Below are 24,589 nucleotides of genomic sequence, written 5' to 3'. Positions count from 1 at the left end.
CGTTCTCCCACCCCTATCACCTGAACCAGTGCCTATCCGCAACCTTACAAGTTGTGATGATTTGCTAAGCAGCAGGTGAAACCCAAATGGCAACAGCCAATCAGCCAAGTGGGGAAAATTCCTGCTGTGCCCCTGTCCCAATGACAGACAACACACAACGGCATAACAAGGTCATGCGCAACAAGCCCTAAAAGTAGGGAGAGCAGGGCAGATGTTCCGAATGCACGTACCAAAAGAGGAAGCTCTGGGACACGTGCATAGGTCCCTCGATCCATTTGGACTGCGCCCCATTGGCCAGATTGAACCCAACGTCGAGGGACCTACCAATCGGGTGTTGTGGCTGACCAATCTTACCCACCCACAACACAGGGTGTCAGTTTCCAGATCTCACTGCAACACTGCAATCTTTGAGGGAGGATACAATCTACCATAGAATCCAGTGTTCTGGAATGGACTTTCACTACGTACAGTACCTAAAATCAGCTAGTTGTCCCGTAAAAAGGTAGGCAAGTACAGGCATTTTCAGTTTCACTAGACCACAGGCTTAAAAGAAAATGGAATAATCAATGATAGTTTTACGAAATTATTATTTTCTCCAACAGCAGGAGAAGGGGGTAGCATCACAAATTGGCTATGTTACTACCAGAACTCCACTCTCCCAGTTCCTTTCAGCAGCAAAAAAGGAAACATATAAAAGAAAGAATGTTATATTTGTGAAGAGGGAAGGGGTAAACTGTTGACGGGGCCTGAAAGCCTAGCTATGCTGAAATTACATGTGATTCATTTTATGTCAGCAACATGGGAATTTATCTGCAACTACAAATCCCATTATTCTGACCAAATACACAACTGGGTAGTTCAAACCTGTGAGCCCTTCTTACTACCAATTACTCCACCATCCTTTGTATTTGTGAATGTATTGCTTAGAGATTTCATTTCATTTCAAGCATTCAAAGAAACACTTGAGAAGCCTAGTGATTTTTTAGGTGACCAGGGGAGAGTTGGAATATAATTACAGTGGTACCTCGGGTTACAGACGCTTCAGGTTACAGACTCCGCTAACCCAGAAATAGTACCTCGGGTTAAGAACTTTGCTTCAGGAGGAGAACAGAAATCGCGTGGCGGCAGCAGGAGGCCCCATTAGCTAAAGTGGTACCTCAGGTTAAGAACAGTTTCAGATTAAGAATGGACCTCCAGAACAAACTAAGTTCTTAACCACAGGTACCACTGTAGTGCTAATGACATCACTAACATTACCATCTTTATAATCTAATTTCTTAATTGAAGACAATGATATTTGACTCTCAATTTTACAAATAATCTAAAATCCCTCCTAATGGCAACCCCCAACAAGGGCTGGTCCTAGCACTGGCTCCCTGCTTGTGGTTAGTAGGTCTGCCAGTGCCTTAAAGAGCCCTCTGTTCCTCAAACTAACAATGCAGTCCTTTCCTGGATCTGAGATCCAGGCTCAGCTGACAAGACCTAACAGAAGGCTCTGACATAGGGTGCCAAACAGAAGCTGGGTCCTGCCTCCCCACTGGTCTTCTTGTGAGTAAAGGGAGCTGTAAGGAGAAACAGCTTTCCCTGCCTCTCTAGGTTCTTTCCATCCCCACCCCTGTGATCAGGTCAAGATGTAAGCCTAAGTGCAGATTGAGGCTCCTGCTGCTACAGCAAATGGAGATCATCCCCTAAAGAAGGATCAAGTGCTGCCCTGTCCTCAGACCACCTTAGGAATGCACCAGTCAGTCGGTGCCAAGGATTTCCCCTCTCTTGCTGCCTCTCTTGCCCAACGGCCACAGCCACCTAATCATACATAAGTAATACTGAGGATTATTTTCTCTTCGTTGCATAGAACATCCATTGTTTACGAGTGTATCTATTTTCTTTGGCTAAAGTTTTAAATGGACAATACTGCTGCATAAATATGGAGTAGAACTTAAGAGTAGAAAAGCAAGAAACCCAAATGCACTGATTTGCCCATCCCTGTGTGCAACTCCTCTGAAGACTGAGGTGGTTTAGGTCTGGATATTGATAATGGCATGAATGCTAGCCAAGGAAGCAGTTTTTTAAAACTAGAGCATGTATAATTTATTTCAGGCTGTGACAGTGCAAAGACATGTCTCTGGAGTCTGGTCTCTAGTGACCAGAGATACAGGGTCAGTTCAGGCAATGGAATATACATAGCTAAATGGTTGAGATTTGCGTGCAGAAGCTTTGCATGAAGAAACTCCCAGGGTCAATTTTGGCATCTCCTGTCTTTAAAAGGGTCAGATAGTGTGATGGGAAAGACTTTTGCATGTAATCCTGGAGCTCCTGCTGATGGTTAGAGTAGACAACAGTGGCATATGTTTTATACTATAGCTCAGCCTAGTATAAAATTCATCAATGTCAGATTGCCCCCCCCAAAAAAATAATCTGAGCCATATGCTTAGACCTGCAGTGCCATTATTATTATTATTATTATTATTATTATTATTATTATTATTATTATTATTATTCAGAGCTTGCTCCAAGATAGAACAATACATGTTTGTTTATAGGGTGGTGATGGCACTTTCAACAAGTTTAAAAGAATTGCATTTGTCTTCAAACTCAGGTACCACAGCAGGGTTTTTGTTTGTTAGTTAGTTTCGGTTGTTACAGAAGTCTTCCCCCCGCATTGCTGTGCCAGATCAGCCATGTAGAATCCATTAGCCAAAAAATATTTGCAAGTGCTATTAGGTGCTATTTTAGCCTCTCAAACATAAATAAATTGTTACCTGGGTGCACAGCCATTGTGCATGTTACTCTATCATTATGCTAGGTAAGGTCATTAAAAATTATGGCTATTTCAGAGTGGCTGTAAAAAGTTTCATTACAACGTGCAGCATTATACCATGAAGATGATTGCACAAGGCAAATGCATGCAGCACCGAGAATATGGGGACAATTAAAATGCTGATTAAACTTTTGGAATATTGCAGCGGGAGGTGTGCAGAGAAGCCCTTTTCCAGAAGCAGAGTTCTGCTTAGCCAGATACAGATGTTGTTCTCAATGTGATCACAGTTTCCTTCTGTCTTTTCTTCTGTTACAGTAGTTGTTGGGCAGTGGGGGTTCATCGGGCCAGGATGCCAAAGGAATTTTGGCTGGACTCTTTTTCTCAGCTGCTTTAGGCAGGAATAGCCTTAAGGGCGGATTATCTGGGGTTGCTGGCCATGGCTGCTGAACGGAAGGGTTACTAAACTGAGCCCAGTGGCTCAGTTTCTGTAAATGTGTGCTTACTGTCATGAGCTAGGGTGAGATTATTGAAAGGTAAAGGTTAAGTCCAGTTGCGAATGACTCTGGGGTTGCGGCGCTCATCTTGCTTTACTGGCTGAGGGAGCTGAAATTTTTCTGCAGACAGTTTTTCCGGGTCATGTGGCCAGCATGACAAAACCACTTCTGGTGAAACCAGAGCAGCGCACGGAAACACCATTTACCTTCCTGCCGGAGCAGTACCTATTTATCTACTTGCACTTCAATGTGCTTTCGAATTGCTAGGTTGGCAGGAGCTGGGACCGAGCAACAGGAGCTCACCCCGTTGGGGGGATTCAAACTGCTGACCTTCCAATGGGCAAGCCCTAGGCTCAGTGGTTTACACCACAGTGCCACCACTCCCTGTCCTATTGAGAGGTAGCTCTTGGCTATTTTCATGCGTATTGCTTGCAAAGTCTGTAGGCAGTTTGGCCTGTTGCACTGCTAGGTTTTTCAAACTTGCAGAAACCGAAGGTGTTCCTTGGACTGGGTGATAGAGTGGACAATGAATATTCACCATATAGGATACCCTGTATGTATGTGATAGTGTAAAGGTTTTTAATTTTTTCCTTCTTTCCTAGAACTCTTTCTTCATTGGCTTGCCCTCCCAAGAATGACTGCATGGTGCAGAGGACCCCACAGAGTTTGTAAAGGACACTATACTCAGACAACACATTTACTGCAGGAACTTCCGTGGCTGTCAAATTGCTACTGAAACAAGTTTAAGGTATTGTAGTTAGATGAAGCCTTTTTGATGGTACCACAACCATCAGTATTACGCATGAATCCATCTGGAACAGGTTTTTCACAAATAACTGTGCCAACTCTTTGTAGTAGCCTTCCATTGAAGATTAGACATGCAAAACCTTTTTGCTGCATGTTTCAAAACATTATTTGTCCAATTAGGCATTTCCTCATCAGTAATGTAGCCTGCACACAAGCATCAGATTGGATTGTATCTGTATTGCTGTGATGCATGGTTTCATATTGATTTATTATGTTTTATAATTTTGCATTGGACTCCACTTTACACACTTTAAAATATAAAGTGGGTACATATAGAATCGTCAAAGAATCGCTGGTCATCTTTTGAGCAACTCCACAGTTTTCCAGAACACAGCTTAAAAACCATGCATTGCCTAAAGCAAATATCATGCCATAACTATTATAAGGAGCTGAGGGAGCACAGATAATGCAAATGTAAATGGCATCGCAAAACTGGACACAAGTGGCAAAAATAGCATGCATTATATAAATAGCATAAATGTTATGTGTACCGGCATGTGCATATTTTGGGATTTATTGCAAAACCCTCATGGTAACATCATTTCACTCTACTGGAGACCAAATGAGGACTGTTGCTTGATATGGTAAATAACCATGACAGTTCCTGATAAATTGGACCATAACTCATCATTTATTGCAGGTCACTGCTGCAATGATAATGAAAAGGAAATTAATCTCTTGGGACCAGCTTAGATGAATGTGGACAGACAGAAAAGGGTACAAAGGATGGTTTTTTTTAAAAAAAATCCTGCCATTTTGTTATATGAACATAAGAGTTTAGCAATAGGAGATAAGACTCCAGGACTCTGGCAGAAGGACCCAGACTCTAGTGCTATGCCAAAATCTGCCCTCCAGTTTGCGCAGTCAGGCGGAGTCCCCCCAGCCCCCCAGGGCAGCCCCGAGTGGAATAATGACACAGGACCACGTATTTATGGGATTAAAAATTGGCCACAACTTTATTAAAATTCAGATGTAGGAAGACCTTGGCGCAGGCATTGGGCGTATATCCCTCCCAGCCCCCAGCAGGGGGTGGGGTGATCTTCAGGGTTGTCCAGCATGAGTGGGGGTTGGGCTAACTCTGGAGAACATATGTTCAAGCAGATAGCCCGCCCCCCCGATCGCCGCCGCTGGAAGGGGGGGCAATAACCAGCCAAGTGGCATCGCCAAATGCCCCCCCCCTTGATGCCCGATTACGGGAACCCTGTTATCGCCGCCGCCATAGGGCGGGGGGTCACCGCCCCCACGCCCCTCCCCTTTATGTAAATGACTAAAGGATTCCGCCCAAGGCCTGCATCCGCCAAAGTTGTGACGAATTGCTACGGGAAAGGCGAAACCTGCCAATGCAGGGAAAGTCCTTTCCAGCCCTTTAACAGCGACCGGTCGTAGCAGCGCCTGCGTGCGTGTACGCCTGTGGAAGAAAAACCTGAAACGCAAGAGGCCTGTGGAAGAAAACCTGCAAAGCAAGAAGCCTGTGGAAGGAAATATTTTTATTTATTTATTTATTTAAATTTTTTTTTTTTTTTAGTTTATTTTTATTTATTTTTATTTATTTTTATGTTTTTTATTTATTTTCTTTTCTATGGACCTGAAAAGCAAGCAAAAGGTTAGGGAGTGGAGGGTGGGAAAGCTCTGAATCCGTCGGCTGCTTCCCAAGAATGGCTCCTCTTCTTTGTGTGCAGGTAAGCCTACCTGATCCTACCTGGCCAATCCCCCTGGCACTCCCCCTTCGGCCGGATTGGTCGGCTGATGGAGTGGGCGGTGCCTCCAGCCTCCAGCCTCAGGTAGGCAGTGCCAGCCTCCAAACTCATAGGTCTGCCCTAGGGTTCCCAAGGGGGCTGCACGCGACTGCGCAAAATGCGCCTCCCCTTTATGTTGGGGAAGCGGTCATTGCGCAGTCAGGCGGAGTCCCCCCAGCCCCCCAGGGCAGCCCCGAGTGGAATAATGACACAGGACCACGTATTTATGGGATTAAAAATTGGCCACAACTTTATTAAAATTCAGATGTAGGAAGACCTTGGCGCAGGCATTGGGCGTATATCCCTCCCAGCCCCCAGCAGGGGGTGGGGTGATCTTCAGGGTTGTCCAGCATGAGTGGGGGTTGGGCTAACTCTGGAGAACATATGTTCAAGCAGATAGCCCGCCCCCCCGATCGCCGCCGCTGGAAGGGGGGGCAATAACCAGCCAAGTGGCATCGCCAAATGCCCCCCCCCTTGATGCCCGATTACGGGAACCCTGTTATCGCCGCCGCCATAGGGCGGGGGGTCACCGCCCCCACGCCCCTCCCCTTTATGTAAATGACTAAAGGATTCCGCCCAAGGCCTGCATCCGCCACCCGAGACCACAAATAGGGGTCTCGCCGCCAAGACTACCTACACCTGAACCGCCCCAGAAACCGCCAGCCATTCCAGGAGGCTGTGTCTGATGTCGCTCAGCCAGAGGTCGCAACCTGTGGCTGTGAGGTGAACGCCGTCATGCCTGAACAGTTCCTTCCTGTAAATTTTGATGCTGGGATGCTTCACCACTTGGCCTCCAATGCGCGTGAGTGCTGCACGCAGTGCCCTATTGATTTTTTCAACAGTGTAGTTAAGTCTGACATGGGTGGTGTTGTTGCGCCATTGTAGGCGTGGGAGGAGTTCTGACCAGAATATGGTAACGCTAGGGTACGCTGCCTGCAGGCATTCCAGGTCTGAAATTGCCGCTTTTATCAGGACGATGCTCTTGCGCGCAACCAGGTCATTCTCGCCAAGGTGGATGACCAGCGCGTCTGGTGGTTGGCGGAGTGAGAGTTCGTGACGCAGCCAGGGCATGAGCGCATCCCAGCACATTCCGCGGTGACCAAACCAAGTGAGGCTGATCTTCGGTTGAAGGCCCAGGTGTTCATCGGCTAGAACCGAGGAGGCATGGACCGCTGCCCAGTATACAATGCTATGCCCAAAGATCCAGATGCGCTTGGGGTGTGTACCTGAAATAAATCATCACACAGAAGCTGTCAGAACCCATTGCTTTACCGGATATACCCCTTAAATGCTGCTGAGCGCCAGCGGCCCAATGCCTTTATGCGCTCTGGGGGAAGCCCACTTGCCGCCGCTGTAGTGGCTGCACCTATGCGGAAGGAATGACCGGAGTAGTGGGCAGGGTCACCCCCGCAGGCCTGGATGGCCTTCCGCAGGACTGCTGTGAACTGCGTGCGTGTCAGGGGGCGGCCTGTGGAGTGCATTAACAGGGGGCCTGGCCCGTGCGGGCGCACTTTGATAAATCTCTTTATGTCCGCTACCGGACAAGGCCCACCTTCTGTGGAGCGTGTCAGGGTAAGGGTGGCACCTTTTCCCAGCTGGTCGGTCTTAGAGGCCCTTATTCTAACGAGCACCCTGTGGTCATCTAAGCTGACGTCCTTCATGGTCAGCCCCCTGAGTTGGGTTGATTTTGTGTCGCAGATGCATTCCCCCAGCCTGAGGGCACCAAAATATGCCAGGGAGAAGGCTGCCCTGAAAAGCCTAACCTCGTGCTTGGACCAGCATATACGAGGGAGCACATCCCAGATCTGACTGAGGGTCTCTAAAGTGATTGGCCTTCTCTTATCAGGACTGGGAGGGTGTGCACGGTGCCATCCTGCAATCAGTTTTCTAACTCGGAAAGTGTCACATGGATCTGGGTGCTGCGAGCAGTTACAGAAATAGGAGATTGCAGCCTTGTGGATACGAATTGTTTTGATGGCCATGCCTCCCCTCTTGAGGTGCACTAAATATTTCAAAACCTCAGACTCCCTGGGCGCATGACTGTGCCGCGGATCACACTTAGCTCTGAACTGCTCAAACTGTGACCAGGCTCTGGTATAGGACCGCAGCGTTGATGGAGCAAGGGCACTCAGTATCCCTGACATCACTTCGGCTCTCCAACCTTCCACAGCTCCTCCGGAAATGTCTCTGGGAGCTGATCGGCCTCGGGCGCTAGTTCTCGGAAGCGCTCCATCTGAAAACGAGACAAGGCATCCGCAATTTCATTATTAAGGCCTGGAATAAACCTGGCTGAAAATGAGATGTTACCTCCGAGGCATTCCAGCACGAAGAGATGCAGTATACGAATCACCCTGTCTGATTTCGCGGACTGCTTTGCGATGATCCGAACCACAGCCTGGTTGTCTGACCAGAAGCAGACCCTGGTGTCCTTGAGGTGGGACCCCCATATGCGCAGAGCTACTAGAATTGGAAAGAACTCAAGAAATGTTAGGTCACGCGTGACCCCCGCTGCATGCCACGATGCTGGCCATGGTTGCGCACACCAGTGGCCTCTGAAGTAGACACCAAAACCACAGCGACCTGAAGCGTCCGAATGTATCTGGAACTCCTCCTTTGGCTGCAGCCAGGATTGCCAGAAGGACACCCCGTTATAAGATTTGAGGAAGGCCAACCATGTGTTTAGATTCTCCTTTATAACTTTGGTGAGCCTGATGTGGTGGTGGCGGGCCCTGCCACCTGCCAGAAGACGATTTAGTCGCGCACAGAAGGCACGGCCAGGAGCGATGACCCTGCATGCGAAATTGAGGTGCCCTAGGAGTACCTGTACCTCCCTGACTGTTGTCTTTTCTTTGAGAAGCATACCACTAATCATTTCCCTTAATATCTGCAGCTTGGCCTGCGGCAATCGGGAAGTTTGGCTGATGGAGTCTAATTCGATGCCCAGATATGATATGACCGTGGTTGGGCCCTCCGTCTTGTCGGCTGCTAGAGGGATGCCGAACTCGGCTGCCAGCTGTTCGAAGCAGGCCAGCGCTCTGGCGCATGCGTCCGACCCTGCAGGGCGGACGAGGAAGTAATCATCCAAATAATGCGAGATGTAATGGGAACCTGACCTCTGTTTCATGGCCCATTCCACAAAGGTGCTAAATGTTTCAAAAGCTGCACATGCTATGGAGCAGCCCATGGGCATGGCTTTGTCAAAGTACCAATTGTCCTGGAATTTGAAACCTAAGAACCTGAAATCGTGTGGGTGCACTGGGAGCAGTCGGAAAGCCGACTCAATGTCGCATTTTGCCATGAGGGCGCCTGGGCCGCATTCCCTCACCAGCTTGATAGCATGGTCGAGGGACGCGTAATGCACCGAACATTGCTCACGTGGAATGGCATCATTCACCGAGCCTCCCTTTGGGTAGGATAGGTTATGTATCAAGCGGAACTCGCCCGGCACCTTCTTGGGGACGATGCCCAGAGGTGATACTATGAGGTCAGGCAATGGAGGCTCGGTGAATGGTCCCGCCACACGGCCCAGCAGGCGTTCCTTGCTGATTTTTCTTTCTGCGATATGTGGCATCTCGCGTACTGATTTCTGGTTGGGTGCAACTGAGCAGGAGGGTGTGCCCTGCACAGGTATCCTGAAGCCATCTCTAAAGCCCTCCTCAATGTATACTGCTGCCTCTCTGTTGGGATAAACACGCAGGAATGGCAACATGGCTGGGAGAGAAATGGGAGAGGGGGCTAGGGAAAGGAGGTGGTTATTTTCGGGAAGAGCCCTTTGCTGGCTGTGATCCAGAGGCACCAGAGGGTGCTCCGGCCCCATGTCCCGCCTGGGACGCGCCGGAACCCGAGCCCCGTGGGCCACGAAAAGGCCGCTTCCCTCTGTAGCATTTGCTGATGGGGTGGGAACCCGCACAGCGCTCGCATTCATGAGCGTAACGGCATTTCTCCCTGAAGCAGGCCCCATTATTATATTCCCAGCAGGTTCTTTTTGATGTCTTAGGGGCCTGCTTCTGCTGCCTATCGAACCCCGGCTGTCTCTCAAAATATGGGGCGACAAGCTCCGACCACGCCTTGCTTTCCTGGACGTCCCATCTGAAGGTGGGGTCCTGGGCTGCGCGCTCCCTGAAAGAATGATCATAGGCGAGCGCCGCCTTCTCACCTGCTTTGGCTTCCGCAGTTAGGATGATGAGAAGGTAATTGTAGAGGTGCCAGGCCCTATCTGGGTAAGCAGCTGAAACTATCCCCGCATATGTGGCAAATCCTGTGAGCCAGTTGCGGAAGGTACGCTCAATGGACACCTTTTTATCCCTTTTCCGCTGCTCGGATGATTTAAACTTCTGGCTGGTACTAGAGGCCGGGGACAGCAGGGAGAAGAGGTCCACAAACTCCCCATTGAGAATCTTCTCCCTGAGCTTCGAGTTGAGGCGTATGCCCGGGGGGTCATCCGTACGCTCAAAGTTGGACTCTCTGATATTACCAGTGGAGTCAGTGCCCTCCTCCCCGCATGGGGCAATGGCACCATGTTCACGCCTGTGCCTCCGATTGCGGCGGCGCCAAACCCATTGTGGTAGCCCCGGGGAATGTGGGCCTGTGACCCAATAACCTTTGATGCGCCGCCCATGCCCACTGTCACAAGAACTGGACCTACCTGAGGATGTGGAAGATCCAGAGGAATCCCTCTTGCACTTGCGTCCCCTTCTCCTGCATCCATGCCGGCGACTCTCGTGGTGGCATGTCCCGTGTGATCCGTGGCGACATGTTCTGTGCGATTCGTGGTGGCATGAACTGCGCGACTCGGGGCTCTTGTCACTCCCCCACCTATCGAAAGAACTACGACAGGGGGACCTACCTCTACGCCTGGAGGATGAGGCCGGCGAAACCGATCGGTCCTTACGGGCTCGGCGGTCAGGTGAACCACTGCTGCAGCTTCCCTTGCTACGGTAGGGTGACACCGAACTCCCCCGCGACTCGTATCTACGGAGGCGCCTTCTGAGCCGGGCGATGGTCCGCTCCTGGCTGTCCTCACGCTCTGATCTGGAATTACTGCCCCCACGTGAGGAACGTGAGGGGGAGGGGCTCTCCCTGTGGGTTGTTTTGGCGGCCGCTTTTTTGCCCCCAGCGGCTTTCTTGCCCTTAGGGGCACTGGGAGGCTTGTTACGTACTTTCCCCGCCTTGCGCCCTTTGCTTTTGGCGGCAGCCTGAGCCTTTACCGGCTTGCGGGGGTCATGCCTCACGGTGCCCCTTCTGGTGACGGGTGGGGAGACTTGCCGCTTGGGGGGCATGATGTAGGCTATAAGCACCGAGTGGTATCACAATCGGCTAGCAGGTGGAGTAGGGTAGTGAAATTGATCAAAGCAAACTAGATTAGACAGGGTAAGAAAGCAAGAACTGAGTCGCAACAAGCAACGCTACCAAAGCTGCAAAAGACAAATAATGCAAGGGTTAATCATACGTGTAAGCCACTGTGCGCATGTGGGCATGCGTGAACTAGTGTCCAACACCGGGATGACGCCATTCGACCAGCTGCTGCCGTGCGGGCGCCCCCAAGATGGCTGCCGCCATGCGGCCACCACCAAGATGGCCGCCGCCATGCGGCCACCCCCAAGATGGCCGCCGCCATGTGGCCACCACCAAGATGGCCACCGCCATGCGGCCACCCCCAAGATGGCCACCGCCAAGGTGCCTAGTGAAAATGGTAGAGTTGGAAGGGGCCCCGGATCATCTAGTCCAACCCCCCCCCCGCAATGCAGGGATGAATATGCAGCTGCCCCGTATGGGAAGCAGACCTGCAACCTTGTCACGGTTAGCGCCATGCTCGATCCCGGCTCTCCCTTCCCCCCCAAGCGGCTAAGGCAGGGGGCCGCCATGAACTGGCAGGAGACCTCTGAGGCCTTGCAGCCGAAGCTGAAAGGCTATTGGGGGGTGGTAAAAAACCGCCCAGTGCGGCGGCGGCCCCCCCACGCGACCCAGCAGCAGCCGGAGTCGCCTGGAGGCGGCAGGAGGCTCCCAAGGCCCCCACTGCTGAGAAACAGCTCCAGGGGGGGTGGCAAGGCCGCCTGCAGTGGCGGCGCCCCCCCATGCGGCCCGGCAAGGCCGGGGCCGCCATGGACTGGCGGGAGGCTTCAGGGCCTCACCGCCGAAACAAAAGGCTCTGGGGGGAGGACGGTAAAGCCGCCTGGAGCGGCAGCGCCCCCCCCCACGCGACCCAGGAGTCGCTAGGAGGCGGCGGGAGGCTACCCAGGCCCCCGCCGCTGCGGAAAGCTTCAAGGGGGGGTGGCAAGGCCGCCCGCAATGGCGGCGCCCCCCGATGCGGCCCAGCAGGGCCGGGGCCGCCATGAGGCTGGCGGGAGGCCTCTGGGCCTCATCGGCGAAAAGACAAAAGGCTCGGGGGGGGGGCGGTAAAGCCGCCCGAAGTAGCGGCGCCCCCCCCACGCGCCCCGGCAGCAGCCGGGGTCGCCCGGAAGCGGCGGGAGGCTACCGAGGCCCCCGTCGCCGTAAGTACTTCCCGGGGGGGTGACGGGGCCGCCCGCAATGGCGGCCCCCCCCCGACGCAACCCGGCAGTAGCCGGGGTCGCCAGGAAGCGGCGGGAGGCTTCCGAGGCCCCCCACCGCCGTAACAACTCGTGGGGGGGGGGTGGCAGGGCGGACGCGATGGCTGCGCCCCCCCACGCGACCCAGCAGGAGCCGGAGTCACAGGGAACTCGTGGGGGGGGGTGGCAAGGCCCTCCAGCACGGCGGCGCCCCCCCCCCACACCGCCGGGGGCCGCCAGCGCGACCGGGGTGCCCCTGACGTTCCAAGGTATCACGGGAGGGGGGGGGAGGCCGCGCGGAGGCGGAGGAAGGCCGTACAAGGCCTCAGAGAAGGCCATAAAGGCCTGGGAAGCGGCAGGAGCTTCCTGGGGCGCCTTCCACCCCCCGGGGCCGATAGGCCCAAGATAGCATGCGGGGTGGGTGCCCAGGAGACAGCGAGGGGGCCCTAAAAACTCCCAGCCTCCTCCCTCAGGGCCGATGGGCCATACCTACCAGTGGGGGGGGGGGGGAGGAATAAAATATTATTTTAAATGGGCCTAAGTAAAGGCCTCGGGCCTACCTCAACCTGTGGAATCCAGCGAAGCTCCCAAAGGCTCAAAGCTCTGAACAGCTCAAAGCTCTAAAGCTCTGAATCCGTCGGCTGCTTCCCAAGAATGGCTCCTCTTCTTTGTGTGCAGGTAAGCCTACCTGATCCTACCTGGCCAATCCCCCTGGCACTCCCCCTTCGGCCGGATTGGTCGGCTGATGGAGTGGGCGGTGCCTCCAGCCTCCAGCCTCAGGTAGGCAGTGCCAGCCTCCAAACTCATAGGTCTGCCCTAGGGTTCCCAAGGGGGCTGCACGCGACTGCGCAAAATGCGCCTCCCCTTTATGTTGGGGAAGCGGTCATTCTCAAAAGCTTTATTTCAGCCCAAAAAAGCCTTCCATTTTTCTCAAATAAAGTGATGATCTACTTAGAATTTGGAGCAGGATTTTGAGCTTATTGGTACCAACAGTGGTGTATTTGCCCCCCACTCCAGTAATCATTTCCCCGGTATTCTACAGCTTCCTCAGCTGCCCACACTCCTCTGTGAGAAGTTACCTTGCGATGTCTTCCTCTGGGCTTATATTTTGTATTGGCACCCAGGAAACCTGCAGACCCTGGGCAGATGATTTGTAGAATGAAGCAAATGATGCTCACAAATGCCCCTCAGTCACCTGAAAAGTATGGTAGGGGCTACAAAACCGCTGGCCCCCTCTCATGAGAATCTCTCCAAATTTTTCTCTCCCTTTTAAATACAAATTTCCCACCCCTGCTGTAAAGCTTTTGACTCAAGCTTTGTTCCTCCATCTGAACTGCTGACTGATTGGGTTATTTTACCCAATTTCCTGTTCAACTAGCTGCTTGGCTCATGTTAGTTTGGCTCCATTCTATCAAGAAACAGCACTTTCCACAGGATGGAAATATATTTATTATGCACTGTTTGTTTACTTTGATTTTTGTGTTTTATTTTGCTGTTTAAACAGTCTTGGATACTACTCCTGTATTCTGGTTTCTTTTAGATGTGGGAGCCATTTTAAGTTATGTCATACCCTCAGAGCAGACATTTTGGTGCTGACAACGCTTTCTCAAAATTCCAAATATGCTCACTGGCCAAAACAGTTGGGGGGCCTTCGATTCGGATCATAGTTCCAGCTAGCTCAGTATTGTCTACCTGACTGGCAGCAGCTCGCCAGGGTTTCAGACAGGGAATGAACTTGGGGCCTTTTGCACATTTTATCCCATGAGCAACAAAAAAATAATCAGGCCTCATATATCAGAAATCATCCCCAGCTGCAGTCACATCTTATCTGATGCATGCAGTAATTTCAGCAATTGTGAGTGGCACAAGGCTGACAAAAGACACATTCATGTCCCTCTCATACAGAGGAACAAAGATATAATCATGCATTTAAAAGTATGACAGAATGCAATAACAAAGCAAATCGTATTTGAGAAACATAGTTATGGAAGAAATTTTCCTTTTATCTCCTTAGAGAAGGATAAATGACCAGAGTTATTTAATTTGGGGGGGAAATCAAATTGGTGCACACAAAACATTCTTTGTCATTGTTCCAATCTTACCTTTACAATGAATGTAGGAAGCATAGAGCCACAGATCCTCGGCTTTGTTCACACAGACTCTTGGCAGCACAGGAAATGTACTATGTGTGCTAAAGACTGGTAAGTAGGTAGTTGTAAATGAGTCAGAGGGACATAACTGGCTTAACTGTCTTTAAATATGTTAGAGAAATTCTTAGAAGGTAGGTCCATCTTCTATGAATTTGTCTAATGTTATTTAAAGGTAAAGGGACCCCTGACCATTAGGTCCAGTTGCGGATGACTCTGGGGTTGCGACGCTCATCTAGCTTTGCTGGGCGAGGGAGCGGGCGTACAGCTTCCAGGTCATGTGGCCAGCATGACTAAGCCACTTCTGGCGAAGCAGAGCAGCACACGGAAACGCCATTTACCTTTCTGCCGGAGTGGTACCTGTTTATCTACTTGCACTTTGACGTGCTTTTGAACTGCTAGGTGGGCAGGAGCTGGGACCGAGCAACGGGAGCTCACCCCATTGCAGGGATTCGAACCGCTGACCTTCTGATCAGCAAGCCCTAGGCTCTGTGGTTTAGACCACCGCGCCACCCACGTCTCTCTCCTAATGTTCTTTAAATACCAGGTAATACCTGTAGCACAGGATAGTCAACTTGGTGCACTCCAGATGTTGCAGACACCAAATCCCATCAGCCCCACCAGCATGCCAATGGTGAGGGGTGATGGGAGTTGTAGACCACAGAATCTGGAGGCTACACCAGAATGGACCCTCCAGGTCCAGAAGCAGTATCGTTCAATCTGAGCAAGACCCTGGGAGGCAGTGGACATCTTCCCAACACACCTGATCTCATTGGACTCCCCAGGAGCTGCTGTGTTATCACAGTGGTGGTGGTACTACCTTGTCTTTAAAAGGGAGTCTCAACCACAAAACAAGTCCTGGTTCAAGGCTTCCATGTGCATTCTGCGTCAGGGCCAGGCTGTTTTCTGGGAACGTGTTTGGTCACTGGTTGAAAGGGCTGAAAAGGGATAGGTGGCATTAGTCATGAGATTTTTACTTCTGCCCTATAGCTGATCCACACTGTTAGGTGTATCAACTTCTGTCACAACATTGGGCAGGAAAGGAAAGGTCTTTAACTTAGGTGGGGGATCCACTTTCTTGGGTGTTTGTTTCCCCCCTCATCAATCCTACCTGTGTGTCCATACACTGATATAGGGCCCACATGATCTTCATGTTAACTGTGGCTAGACAGGTTCAAAGTTCCTGTCCTCCTGTCTTGGGTTCTTTATCTTTAAACCAGATTTGGACACACATCCCTTCAAATAGAGGACCATACTCTGCAAAGTAGGGTACATGGCCACCCTACTGACAGTTGTAAAATGCTTGGACACTACTGTATAAATACAGGGCAAATGATCAAAAATGAACTCTGTAGACATTAAAAGCCCTACAACATGTTCGAAGGAGGTAGCCTTAAGACGTAGACGTGACTAGACAGGAAAGGCATTGCAGCACCATATTAATACTTTAAGAGCTCTACAAAGAATACCCAATGTGACAGTGAACAGTGAACAATGTAACACACATCAAGAGAGAGAGTGAGGAAAGGACTTCTTTTGGCAGTGTTTGCCATGAATTTAGGAATAATGCATGATGTGCATGAGGACTAGAGTGAGTTATCTTGCAAGCATTCAAAGGAGAGATCTTTACAATTACAGATGCAATCCACAGGCAAATCAGAGTCTGGCAGAATGACTGATTGACTTGGATCTCTGGGGTTCTTTGTTGAAAACCTGTGGAGAAAGAAGAATTAGAAGCAAAATACATCTGCTGTTGAGATTTTGGGAAGAATCAAGAGATGGAGGATTTCCCCCTTTTCCCCTCCCTCCTACAACCTCCTCATCTACAAAACTGTTTGCTTTCACTGTATGATATTTGAATGAAAAATTCAGCAGCAGAGGGCAAGGCAGAGAAATAGGTGCATAAATATTATAACGGCAAAATCACTTTCATTAGTTACCCTGATGAAACACAGCATGAGATCCCAAAGCAGGAGCTTGTTATTTAAGTGTTGGCCTGTTGCAGGCAACAACACAACAAATGTCTTGCAGCATTTAAAGACCTGGTGTGCACATCACACTAAGACAATCATGGCTTATGGCAAACATGTAAGTGTGTGGACTCCCAAGGAGGCAAGTGTGGCCGCTTTGCTCCTCCCTAGTCATTTAACTGCTGTGCTGCACTGAGCTCAGTTACAGCTTGGCTAAATGTGTTTTCCAGACCCAGTCTTGTGGTTTACTCTTCTTCATGAGCTGTAACCAATTTAATTGGTGGGTGAGTGGTGGTTGTGAGCTTCTTGGAGATTGCACCTTGGAAAGAAAAATTAACTCCACTACTCCAGCTGTACTCTCCAGGAAGATCTCCTCCCCCTAAAGCTCAAGACTAAAACTCATAATGAGTGGCAGAGAGGAGGGAAAGTTAGTGTGCATGCACACCTGTTCAGTTATGGTGTGCAGGCTGTGCCCACAATGGTTTCTTCCATTTTGAAAATGTGCTCCCAGGCCCGAAATGATTGGCAATTCCTACTGCAGTCTATATTCATGGTCAAAACACTACCAAACACTTTGTCACATGAATGCAAAACTAAACAACACACACAATGTGACAGGCTGTATGTAACCATAAAAATCCTTTTTAAAATTTCTTTTTAATTCTTTTAAAAATACGATTCAACATATCATATCAAAATATGTGGTTATGTAAGACCAACTTATCATACAAACAAAATATATTATAAGAAATTCTGGGCTCCTTGATCACTGCAGATGGTGGCAGCAGTCATGTAATTAAAAGACGCCTGCTTCTTGGGAGAAAAGCAATGACAAACCTAGACAGCATCTTAAAAAGCAGAGACATCACCTTGCCTACAAAGGTCCGTATAGTTAAAGCTATGGTTTCCCCAGTAGTGATGTATGGAAGTGAGAGCTGGACCATAAAGAAGGCTGATCGCCAAAGAATTGATGCTTTTGAATTTTGGTGCTGGAGGAGACTCTTGAGAGTCCCATGGACTGCAAGAAGATCAAACCTATCCATTTTGAAGGAAATCAGCCCCGAGTGCTCACTGGAAGGACAGATCCTGAAGCTGAGGCTCTAATACTTTGGCCACCTCATAAGAAGAGAAGACTCCCTGGAAAAGACCCTGATGTTGGGAAAGATGGAGGGCCCAAGAAGAAGAGGACGACAGAAGACGAGATGGTTGGACAGTGTTCTTGAAGCTACAAACATGAGTTTGACCAAACTCATAGAAGACAGGAGTGCCTTGCGTGCTATGGTCCATGGGGTCACGAAGAGTCGAACACAACTAAACGACTAAACAACAACAACATGTTTATTGCTATTTCCCTCATCAGATTCTTAGTTTCTGCTTTACTCAAAATAGTTATCAGAGCTGATCTGACTAATAGTGGTTCCCTTTGTTTTACTGGAAGTGTCTTTTTGGAATGTGGCAATACTCCCTCTCTCTCTCTCACACACACACACACACACACACGATCCCAGGTGGGTGACCGTAATTAAAATATAAAGTAAGCTAATCATTTATAGTTCTGTAGACCTACCCCAGAACATTTATTTTATTTTTTATATTGAAAGGGGTGATGAGTATATTTGTCTTCCCACAATCACATGTCTATTTTATGTGTCCAAATAGTATATTTTCAAAGGGGAAGTCATATTTTTTTAAGAAGAAAAAAGTTAATATTGTTAGAGTGTGGAGTCATTGCAAAATCCTCAGTTCTTGTAAAAAGACAAGTGGGGCAGAACTTAAGGTATACCAACATGAAGAGAATATAATGGTGCAAAACACAGGAACCTGCTCATTATTACTTTCTTTGAAGAATAGCTCTCCAAAAGACTGAGTGCAGAACACACAAAACACAAAGCATTTGTACCATTTTGGCAAGGACACAAAAGCATTCTTTCTTTCTTTCTTTCTTTCTTTCTTGCGTCATTATTGGCTAAGAATGTGCATGGACAAGCCTTGCCTAATCCAGGTATTCTTTTCTTGGCAAAGGGCAGTTACATCCTGACCCTCCCTTATCTTGAGCTTAGGACAGGCGCAACCTTTCTTGCGGTTACAATTGTGGGAACATGCAAGCTCAGCAACTCAGCAGGCTGTGGACAAATGTGCACATGATGTGGTTATGGTACCCTGTTATCAGAATGAAGAATACATATACCGTAGATCAGTCATAGGCAAACTCTGGCCCTCCAGATGTTTTGGACTACAATTCCCATCATCCCTAGCTAACATCTGGAGGGCTGGAGTTTGCCTATTCCTGATCTAGATATATAGATATATACAATACACGCTCACAGACTTTGACTAACTCCTGGATGATGATATGATGATTATACCTAGCTCATAAAAGGATACACATTGCAGATGGATCCTGTATAAGATAACAACAGTCTGCAGGGAGTAGTGCTGAAAAAATAGAAGTCAAATGCACTTGGGATTTCTCTCCCATCCTTATTGGTGTCTCTCTCTGTGTGTGTGTGTGACTCACACAGTGGATTCATTTTTGAGTCTGTTGTGATCTTAAGAGGCTTCTTTCTTCAAAGGTATGTATGTTGACTTACTGGCACCTAACAACCTGCTCCCAAGAATGTCAGATTTCTATGCTAGCCAGAAAAGTTGACCCTGTCTTTTGATCAATCCAGCTTTTATCTTCCTTTAGGCTCCATAACTAACCACTGCATCATCCTTTCCAATCCCTTTTCTTAGCCATTCTGTTTATAGCCTAACTCCTTTTAATGTTTTCTTTCTGCAGTTTCTTTTATTAAGTTGTGCTACCGGCTTTGTAGAGTTCCCTGGAGGTCATCCCTCTCAGTCCTGGAGAACAAGAACCACCAGTGGGAGGGAGAAAAATACAACAGCACTAAGGGATTCACTCTGGACAACAAAAGCATACAAAGGAGTCACTGACCGTTAGAGAAGGTATCTCCTTTACTTTGAAATGTTTGTATGTCCAGGATGAGAATGTCAAAATCTTGACGTTTCACTTAAGTTGTGGATGAAGTTCAAACTTGAACATTATGGATATTATGTAAGGATGTACGGTAGATTCAGTTCACATTTAAAGGCTAACCTACCACAACCAATCCAGCTGAATCCCAAACCAAACTGGGGTTATTTTGATCAATTTATGCTGTGCACAGAGGGAATTGGGGTAGCCCCTGATTGCAGCCCATCCCATTTTGCCTTGGAGATCTGGACAATCCAAAGTAAAAAGTAAAAAATGACGGGGAATCCAGACTCATTGTTTCCAATATGTTTGAAGAATTGAAATAAAAACTCATACACCATATAAAGAAAATGCCAGGGTGGGGAGTGGGGTAGGAGGAGAGCTTGACTTTCCATATTATTATCAGTGATAATAATACCTTGTCATCTAGGGCTAAAATGCCAGGTTGGGAGAGAGGTGGACAGCGTGGGGCCAATCCATTTTGGCACCTGAAGTGAATCACAAAATGGCATCCCCCTACACCAAGGAAGAAGCAGTGAGTGAAGATCTACATCTGAAATGAGTGATGGGAATAAAGATCTACATTGACAAGAAGGGTAGGAAGAGACCACCAATGCCTCCTATTCACTAAGAGGCTGCTGTAGAGGTGGCATGGCGTGGGGGGAGGGCTGCCATGGAGGCAGCAGATCCGGCCTGCAAGGAGCACAACACACCTATTGCTGCCACTACAGGAGTGGGACGTGGGTCTAAACCACTGAGCCTCTTGGGCTTGCCGATCAGAAGGTTGGTGGTTCGAATCCCTGCAGTGGGTGAGCTCCCGTTGCTCGGTCCCAGCTCCTGCCAACCTAGCAGTTCGAAAGCACACCCAAAAAGTGCAAGTAGATAAATAGGTATTGCTCCGACGGGAAGGTAAATGGCGTTTCATGTGCGCTGCTCTGGTTTCGGTGTTCCATTGCGCCAGAAGTGGCTTGGTCATGCTGGCCACATGACCCAGAAAAACTGTCTGCGGACAAATGTCAGCTCCCTCGGCCTGTAAAGCGAGATGAGCGCTGCAAACCCAGAGTCATTCATGACTGGACTTAACTGTCGGGGTCCTTTACCTTTTACCTTTTACAGTGGCAGTAGCAGGTGATGCATTCCTTGGAGGCTGGATCTGCTACCCCTATGGATCCTGCCACCTGAGGCAGTCACCTCGCCTTGTCTCATGGGTGGGCCGACCCTGGAGTGGGAGGTGGAATTTGCATGTTGATACAGTTCTCTTGCTTCCAACCCAAGGTCAGAAAATCTCAGTCAACATCTCTCCCATCACAGTGTTGGGTGCAGGGGGTGGGGGATTGAATTCTTAAAACTATATGCTTTTCAAAATGACTTCACACTTTTGTTAGTTCTTAGGGAGAGAGAGAGAACATTCGAAAGAGGTGATCAGATTTTATTTGGTAGTTTGCTTATATACAGCTTGTCTTTTTTCCTCTCTTCCTAGCCTTATCTGTGCTTGTTTGTTTCCTTCCATCTACTCTCGAGGACTGGGGTGGTGGTACTCCAACTTCTCCTTCCAGGGACTCTTCATCAAGTATCAACCCAGAGGGCCCCTCAAAAGAACCCTCAGGATAGGATTAAGAAGCCATTGCTTGCTCTTCAAAAAGCAGGTGTTTCTGGTCCAATAGAACTACTGCTTGCTCATATAAGATTATGGGTGGAATTGAATGTAGATCTAAGTGGGGTATATTTCCCTCCTCCCTGCATACTCCCCAAACCTGTTCTGTGAAATTCCCCCAACCTGCCAGAGCAGATTTAGGAAGTGCAGGGATGCACGGGGGAGGGGGGGGAGAAAGTCCTGCTGTATGAGTGGGTCTTGTTCCACGTGTGCAACAGCTTAGGTGACCTCTACCCTATATCCTCTTCTTTGATCTATTTGTCAAGGTGAACTAGGCTTCTCTAGGTTAATATGCATACTTGGAGAAACCTGCTGTACCTCACCAAATGGAAGAAGACCTTTACATAGCTCATTTGGGTATGTAAAGCACATTGCCTACATTATCTCAGGAATACGTGTGTGAGAGAGAAACAGACAGACAGACAGACATATAGTACTATATCTGGAACCAGGGCCGTCTTAAGCAGGTCGGGCGCCGTGGTGCGCAGATCGCTCCGGCGCACCCGCCCCGTTTCTTCCCGTGGCTGGTCGGTGGACACAGTGTGCAGTGTGGTTTCCATGCAGCAGCACCCTACACACACACACACACCCCGCGCCCCGTGCCACCCAACCTACCCCTAGAGCCGGCCCTGTCTGGAACTTAAAAGCCTGCTTTGAAATAAATTATCATTACTATTTTTACTGATAATTAATTAGGGTTTTCACATTTTACAATTACATATTCTGGCCCCCTCCCCCAGTTCCCTTGGCCCTCTAAAGTGTCTTTTGTTGACATCTTTTCACTCCAGTTACTCAGTCACTTGATAGGAAATGGAAAAGGTCTTCATGTATATGTTAGGATGATAAAAGTAAGTTGGAGGAATTACTGTTTTTGTCCTGTGCCTCCTATCCTTGTGGCTTTGGGACTACTCAGTGAAGGGCTCCAGCATTCCTTGTTTGCATTTCACTATAATTTATTATTATTGTTGTTGTTAATATTATTATCCCCACATTATAGGTAAGAGGCTAAAGCTGCATACCCAGTCAAATCCAAGGAATGTTTAATCCAAAATCCTAATGTGTTCTATAGGACTTACTCCTCAATAAATGTACAAAGAATTGCAGCTCTAGGGATGGAAGAGATGAAATTTGAACCAATAAATTATTTTTGCACAACTCATTATTGGCTATTACATCATATCACTTTACCTCATGATATCACTTCACCCTTTTGTCAAGATTGAGGGGAGACCTGGCAGTCTTTGTTTCAGATCCCTTTTTTTGTGGGGGGGGGATCACACACAGAGGCCAGGAAACTTGACAACCAGGCTCTGTAAATTGGAAGGTTATTTATTAAAATTAAATCAATATTAAAATCATGCCACGTGTGTAAATCTATGCATACAGTATCTGTTATACATAATTAGAAGTCTCTTGGTGCTGAGGTAGTCTGTGATTAATGCTTCAGGTGAGCATTTTTGCTTCTAATACTAATAAGAAGTGACTGGTTCTAAACCGCTGGTGGTACACAGGTACCTCAGGAGTAATGTAGGGTTGCTCAAGGCATATTGCACAATTTCTTGACTCATTAATTATAGCTATCTAAAGTGGAAAGTTTATAATTAAACATATAGTTTGTTCTTTTAGTTTCCAATGGAGTAAATTAAGGTAATTAGATTTCTTTTTGATTAAGCATATAAAGGCATTTACAAGGTGCTGAAGACCGTGGAATCTGAAGGTTAGTCATCAAAAGAAATAATATCTCTCAAGTGAATCTCTGAAAAGTGTCATAGTTTGATAAGGAACAGACACTAGTGGAGGAAGAGGGGGCGGGGGAGCGCACTGCCCCCAGCACCACGATCCTAGTGGGGTGCCATGGCCGGCTGCCCCCCCATGCTGGGTGCCACACCCCCACAGGCATCGCACCACACACCCCAGGACACACCCCAGCCACGCTCCCACCTGCTCTCCACCACTGGGAACAGGGCCAGATTCCATTGTGCAAAATGGGTTGTGTTACAGTGTATTAATGAATACATCCCATACATGACAGCACACATTTAGGGGTGCTTATAGCAAAGACCTACTGTATCACAGTCCATAGTATGCTACCCACAGTAGAAGTTCTCATGATCTCATTTATCTGGTGGCAATGAAAGAGTTTATACATGCATGGATATCATTTGATCACAAGCTTAACACTGGAACTTTCAACTGAATGCATGAACTAGTTTCAATATCAGTCACTGGTTTTGGGGGGGAGGCGGGGGTAGTAGGAATTTAACATATGAACTCTAATAAAGGTATTAAGATCTTCATGTGGGATCTTTTTCCAGGTACCCCCACTTTCAGAAGTGAGGCAGATAGATGGTGAAGCTCCATAGTTCCCCCTCCAATTTATGCAATGAATTCCACAGAGTGATCCATTTGTAACAACCAAAGGAATTGCCTAGTCAGCAGTGCTGTTGCTGTTGCTTTGCTGTTCTCCCCTAAGCATCAGGTGGCAGGATGTGGACAGGATGTGGCTGTGGGCAGAGGGGTGCCGGCTGTGTGCATGACATGGGGCGCATGCTTAGGATGCCTCAATATATAGATGGGTTGCCAAGGCTATTTAACTCTGCTCTGGGTCCACCCCAGCATCTTCATTTATTTTGTTTCACTTCCTGATACAATATGCAAACGGAAACACAACGATCCTTTGAAAGTCACAATTTTGCAACAATGCAAATATTAGGTGAGATTTGTGCCTAAAATATACAACTGAAAATAACATACAGAAAAGCATTATATTAGGCAAGATTGCTTACAAAGGTGTGTGCATTAGTGTCACAGCCCATCCTAGATAAGGATGCTATACGGGATCCCCTTATGGATATCCAGCTTTAACAACAAAGTAGAAGGAGTCCAATCATCATTCTTTCGGCAAATTCTTGGAGTACCAAAATGTGTGCCATACCTGGCTATCTGTGCAGAATTGGGCCAACACCTTCTTGAGACAAGAGGTTGGATTATTACTCTTAAATATTGGCTAAAAATTCATTTTAATACCGATCCAGATAGCCTGATATCCTATCTTCTGAAAGACAGCCACAGCTTTATATGGTTTTCTAATATTTCCAACAAACTTAGGCAACTAGGCCTTCCAGTGGACTCCCTCCTGACATATGAGGACTCATATATCTTTACTCTTATTAAGCAGAGACTGCTTGATATCGAATTCCAGAAACTTCATCCTGCCCAACCTCTAGTATGCTCGCCTGCCTTCCTGGGGCTGCCGCCGCACCAAGGATTGATACCTAATTATTTATATGACCTAGTATCTCCTTTTCATCGCAGAGTATTTATGTTGGCCCGCCTAAATGCTTTCCCATCCTCCGTGTTATCCGGAAGACTCAAAGGCATCCCCTACTGGAATAGATTATGCCCTTGTGGCCAGAAAGAGGTAGACTCTATGGCTCACATGATTCTGGATTGCCCCCTTTCCAATTTTTTCGATTTTGGCCCCCCTCTATCCTTTACGAGACCTGGAACCCTCCCCAA

General features: G+C 48.4%; 1 protein-coding gene and 1 long non-coding RNA gene across 2 annotated transcripts; one reads left to right on the top strand and one right to left on the bottom strand.

The window, feature by feature from the left end:
- The first annotated feature begins 2,554 nt into the window (after positions 1-2,554).
- Positions 2,555-22,250, top strand: LOC148683469 (uncharacterized). The gene is made up of 3 exons (XR_015947006.1): positions 2,555-4,000; positions 19,222-19,388; positions 19,847-22,250. It is a non-coding gene; the product is annotated as an uncharacterized LOC148683469 (long non-coding RNA).
- LOC148683470 (uncharacterized) lies at positions 5,532-13,207 on the bottom strand. Its single transcript, XM_088657700.1, has one exon. It carries the CDS (start codon positions 11,072-11,074, stop codon positions 9,548-9,550), a length of 1,527 nt encoding a protein of 508 aa, XP_088513826.1. The 5' UTR covers positions 11,075-13,207; the 3' UTR covers positions 5,532-9,547.
- Positions 22,251-24,589: the final 2,339 nt, after the last annotated feature.

This window comes from Zootoca vivipara, chromosome 14 (assembly GCF_965207765.1).
Source record: "Zootoca vivipara chromosome 14, rZooViv2.hap1.1, whole genome shotgun sequence".
Lineage (NCBI taxonomy): Eukaryota > Metazoa > Chordata > Lepidosauria > Squamata > Lacertidae > Zootoca > Zootoca vivipara.
This window is presented reverse-complemented; position numbering and strand designations above follow the sequence as displayed.